The following is a 5,375-nucleotide window of genomic DNA, read 5'->3' as shown; positions in this document are numbered from 1 at the left end:
AGGACAGAACGGCTTTCTGCCCAACCAAAGTAGCCAGAAGCCATAAATCGAACACTCCAGAGTACTGAGATTGGCTGGAAAAATCATACAGTTTTTTTCATTACTTGTTCCTGTTAATTTGCTTTCTATGTTTCAGACATTACTTTTCCCTCACCTGGGGCTTTTGTGTTTTCCTTTGCAAAACTAACACCAACAAGAGCGCTGCTTTTGTGTGCATGAATATCTAGGAGCCGGAACCTATGAGGACCTGAACTCCTCCGAGTTCCCAACAGCTGCAGGATTCTGATGTCTCTCAAACGATTCTTATAAGAAAATAATCATTAATCGCTTTTATCTAGAACATAGCTTGGGTAAGGAGATACGTTTGGCTTATTGAGCTATGAGCTATTGTTTGCACTGTGCCCTTCCCTGTTTCCTTCCACAGCTCTGCTGAGCTGAGGTTACCTCTCCTGTCAGGGACCTTTCTGCACTGACCAGTGGGGATGGTCTGCTCTGTACATTCCCCTTCCTGTTTACCAAATTTTTTCTTTTCCCTCAATTCCTTTGAATGAAAAAAGAATAAAGGAGAAGAAATGAGAGAAGCACCTTTAAGAGACACTGGTGACACAGCAGAATGCAATTTTGGAAAAGATTTAAGTGCCAAGGTGATGGATGTAAGCAGAGAACCTAAACCAGACAGAGCCTGGCCCACTGCAAAGAGGTCAGAAGTTGCAGCGAAAGCTGCACGTGCGTAACCTGAGAGGGAGTCTTTTATCTGTTTTCTCTCGGTTTTAGTTGGTTGGTTGGTTGGTTTTTCTTTCTTGTTTATGGTTGTGTTACTCCTGCATTATGCTACAGGGGCACAAGCACAAGCACTCCTCTGCTGAAACAGCCTGCAATAGGAGACATAACTGGCAAGTAAAATAACGACTCTCTTGTAATTCACTGGCTCTGCCCTGACAAATTCTCTTAGTGAGAATAATTAGCATGAAGCTGTTCTTTCCTTGTTTAATTTACAACTTTTGGTTCTATTTATTGGCTGTGGTTCCAGCCTCCTACAAAACAATTACTTCATTAAAGAAGATATGATAGTTGGTGCTTTCTTGTGGATACTGATGGATTTGTCCTTCCTGGACATGTTGGGACTGAGCTGCTTCTGAGACCTTTTCCCAGAGCCAGAGGCTCCTTCCCTCTAACTGTAGCAGGACCACAGGGCCTGGAAGGCAGCACAAGGAGTGTCCAGAAGTTTCCAAATTCAAAGCCCCAGGGATGCTGCTCTGTGTCTGCTGACCTTTAGTGACAATGCCTCCTGCAGTTGCTTCCCCTGAGGTCTCTTTCCACCTGCACCTTCTGATTCTGAATCCAACTGCTTCTGCTAAGGTGCAAACCCTTTCTCCCATGTCAGGTGGCTGTCAGCCAAGTCCTGCACAGGGAAGACTGAACCTGCCACAGCCTTCACATCAGCATGACTCAGGGCTCTGCCCTTTGTTTTTTTTCCTTTGTACTGTAGTGTCACCTTTCACCAGTATGGGAAAGGGGCAGGTATGAACTCAGGAACAGCTCAGATATGTGGGCATCACTGGATATTTTGCTGATTTTGCCAAGGTGAGGTTTGGGCAGCATATTTATCAAATAAGCACAGAAGTTGCACGTGGAGGGGTCAGCAGCAATGTGGACTGCTCACTGGGAGTTCCTTGAGCTGCTGCTGATTTGGTTTTCTGTTCTGTGCAGAAATGTCTGTCTGGAGGGGGGATCTGGGACCCTGTCCTGTGGAGCTTCCACATTTTCTTTGCAGGGAAAAACAGTGATTCACTCCACTAGCTGCAAAGCACAACCCTCCTTCCATCTGCCTTCACCTGGAGGGTGCTGCCTGACCCACATTCTGCATTAATCCAGCTCTGCTCACATCCACCCTGATGCTTGGCTGTGCATTCTATGCCACCGCCCAAGGATTTACTTTTAACACTCTGCCTCAGCTAGCTGCCTGGAGGAGCTTGGCTTTTAGCATCTTTTCAGCCACAAAGAACATAGCTGTCATGCGGCACACAGAAGATGTGCTCTTGTGGACAGAAGACGATCAAAGGAAGAACCCATGCTCCTGCACTACCTGCCAGCTTATTCAAAGAGCTGCTGTGGGAAATAATCAAGTTCTTACTGTTCTGGAGAAGCTGGGCTGAGAATGATATTCACCTCCTTCGCCTAAGGGCCCTGATTGTCTCTTACAGTGGGAAGCCTGGTGTCTCTGAACACTTAGATTTGGACTATGTGGGCATGGATCAAAGTAGCTGGGAGATGCTGTGCACTGCCAACCAGCCAGTCTGCTCAGATCTCCCAGTCCCTTCTATTGTCTGCCTTAATGAATTATTAAAAGAGCTCGTTAGGTCTCCTCATCAGCAACACAACTGCAGGAGGTGGTGGAGGGCATTCCCTGTGGCCATTACTTACCTCCTCCATGCAGCACAGCCACCATGATGGATGGGAACCATGATGTCTCACTGTTGCTGGCCTGGAAGTCATGCTGCAGGTCCGTGAAGAAGACACCAATGCAGGAGGTGAAGCCCAGCGTCAGCGCCTGCAGCAGCGCCGCAGCAAGCAGGACCATCCATGCCCATCCCTGGTCCTGGGGTCTGGCAGCTTTGCATGCTGCTGCTCCTCTTTGGGACATGATGGCTTCTTCCTCCTTGGCCGGGCTGCCAGGGAAGAGAGAGCAGCTACCATGCAACCCTCAGCCCAGCAGATGGACCTACAGAGATGAGCTGATGGTATTCCTGAGGCTCAGAGGCACCAGCGCGTCCCACACCTTTTGCGGCTGACACTCTAGACTTCTTGCTCTGCATTTCTTCTAGCACCTCCCTTCCTTCTCACTACAGGATTATGGCAATAGATTGCTTGAGAAACAACTGCCCTCCCCTTTTATATTTCACAAGACTCTGGCCACAGCCAGGTACAGAGCAGGACCACACCTCCTCAGAGGTATGAAATGGCCTTACCTAGTTCCGCCCTTATTTTCCCTTTCACCTGCTTTCATCATATGGAGTCCCCTTGCTGGCAATTGCTAAGGTCACTCAGTCCTCGCACCGAGAAGGAAAATCTCTGCAAACGCCAAGAAAAATAAAAACATTATAATGCTTGCATCTCACAGCAGAGCTCAGTGTGAGCCTTTCAGGAAAACTGCACCCACCTACAAAGTGCTACTATGGAAAAAAAAGTTTAAAGCTATCAATTAGTCAGGATCCAGTGATGTCTGATAGGCTTTTGCTTTACCTCTGTTTAGACCTAGATCTTCTGAGAGATCGCAGTTTTGAGACTGGCGGCACAAAACCTATAGCAATAGCATTCCCCATCATCTGCACATGAATAAACATGCATTAAAAAAAAAAAAATCCTTGGGAGCTGGATGACCTCAAAAAAGTGCCCATAAGGTCACTGCACAGGGCAATATTTATTTAGCACTCAAATAGTGTTTTTTCCCTAAAGCGGTAGCTACATTTGAGGTTTGTGTGCAGATTTAAAAATGAATACTAGTTTGATTTTGCTTATTATTTCAAATATGCCGTAGTGGAAGAAAGTTAGTTTCATACCTCATGCTGAGACTAGATTTGATCAAACGAAGGGTAGCGGGCGTGTGGCTGCGTGCGCAGTGCGGGCGGCTCATCCCCTGTGTGCGCAGCCCGGTCAGCTCATGGCCCACGGTTAGATACTTCTGCTTCAGTAGCAGCTAAAAGCTTTCATGAAGTCTTTTGCAATATTAACCTAGGCATCACTTCTGTAAACAGGGTTCTTATGCTGGCTGGCTCACAGCCAGGGGAAAAAAAAAAAAAAAAAAGGCGGCTAAGAGTGGAGGGGGCCCGTGGGAAGGGGCTCTGAGATGCAAATCACAGCGGTGGTGCTCAGCACACTTTAATCCATTGTCCACTTTAGCTGGGTGCAGATAATGCAGCTAATTCAAGTGCTTGTCTCTCGGGTGTGAATTAGCTGGATGACAGCCTAAAACCTCTCCCTGGCAACAGCAAACCTGCAAAAAAAGGCAGAAGCACGGCTCCTCTCTGTTCCCAGCTGCCATGTCCAACTCTTAAGTTTGCCCAGCAGAAGATTTCTGGCTCCTCTCACATCTCCCTGTGTGCCTGCTCTGGTGGGACTGCAGACCCCATGGCTTTCGTCCACCTTTCCCTGGCCAGCCCGAACTGCACAGTCGCTGCAAGGACCCTGGAGATGTGCTGCCAAGTGCCACGTGGCCTCTTTGCTGCTTTCTGCCTCCATCAAGGTAAAGGAACAAGTTTGTTCCAGCGCTGGCTTGGCCGGCTGTGCCACACCAAACAAGAGCAGTACTGCTAAACCTTCGGTTAACCCTTCCCAGAGTAACCAGTTAGGATGGATCGTGTGAATGTGAAGGGCTGGTGTGTGATTTTTATGCCTCTACGAGCTTGATGTTCTTAGGCACCCTGCTCCTGGTGTCGAGCAGGGAACGTAAGAGACCAGGGACTTCTGTGAAACACAGGCAGGTTTTCACATGCACCTGATCCTCCTGTGCTGGTAGTGTTGGGCATGGGATTGAAGTTCACAGCTATAGCCACACCTGGGTGCCTACTGCAAACAGCGTGCTTTTCTTGGGAGCAGATGAACTGGTGCAAAGGTGCTTCCCTCTGTCAGCGCATGCAATGCCTGAGGATGGATGGGTGCTCTGGCTGGCGCAAGGGAGGGCACAGTGTTGCTGTTTCTTTGTCTTCTTCCAGTGACCCCCAAAACACCAGTATTCAGGCCTTCTCAGATTTCCCTTCTGAGACTGAGCAGCCCTCGTAGTTGCTGTTTGTGGCAGCAGACCAGGAGTGCTCACGCAGTGATTCTTCCTGCTTCTTCTGTGCCCCAGTTTCCCTTGGCTGTGATGAGGGTTGTTGGCTTTATGCTGAGAAACACAAGGGCCTGTGTAGCTCACCTCCTAGGAAGAGGTTTATATTTAGCTTGCAAATGATGATGATATCTATATATTGTCCTCAGGAAGAGCTTGTAGCTGGTGGGCACCTCCACAGGAGCGGCAACAGCCCACTTCTCCCCTGCAGCTGCTCCAGAGGGAGACCCAGCAGGGTCCTGTGGGGAAGTCAGGAATGTGGCTGAGGGGCAGGAGGCAGAACTGCTGCTCCCAGTGATGAGGCTTGGAGGAACGTTTAGAGACCAGACGATGCATGTGGTTTGGGGAGGAAAGTTCATGACATAGTAGGTCTCTGCATCCTGCTGCGTGGCTTGCAGCAGCATTCTCTTGCTGCCCAAGCTCAACCCCAGCATGTGCTGGACATGTGTTTTATGAATGCGTAAAATAAGCTGCATGCACAGAGGTAAGATGTTTACTGTAAACTGTGCAGGGTGGTAAACTGTTTTTTGGCGTCATTCAGTGTCTCTTA

General features: G+C 48.7%; 1 protein-coding gene across 1 annotated transcript in view; it reads right to left on the bottom strand.

Annotated features, from left to right (window-relative positions):
- Positions 1-2,644, bottom strand: part of SLC16A5 (solute carrier family 16 (monocarboxylate transporter), member 5) — a 7,427-nt gene extending 4,783 nt beyond the window's left edge. The window contains exon 1 of the mRNA XM_009875800.1: positions 2,425-2,644. Within this exon, the coding sequence (XP_009874102.1) occupies positions 2,425-2,644 (220 nt within the window). The remainder of the gene's footprint in view (positions 1-2,424) is intronic.
- Positions 2,645-5,375: the final 2,731 nt, after the last annotated feature.

The sequence above is a fragment of the Apaloderma vittatum genome, unplaced genomic scaffold (genome assembly GCF_000703405.1).
Source record: "Apaloderma vittatum isolate BGI_N311 unplaced genomic scaffold, ASM70340v1 scaffold539, whole genome shotgun sequence".
Lineage (NCBI taxonomy): Eukaryota > Metazoa > Chordata > Aves > Trogoniformes > Trogonidae > Apaloderma > Apaloderma vittatum.
Note: the sequence above shows the minus strand (reverse complement) of the source record. Positions and strands in the feature narration are given on the sequence as shown.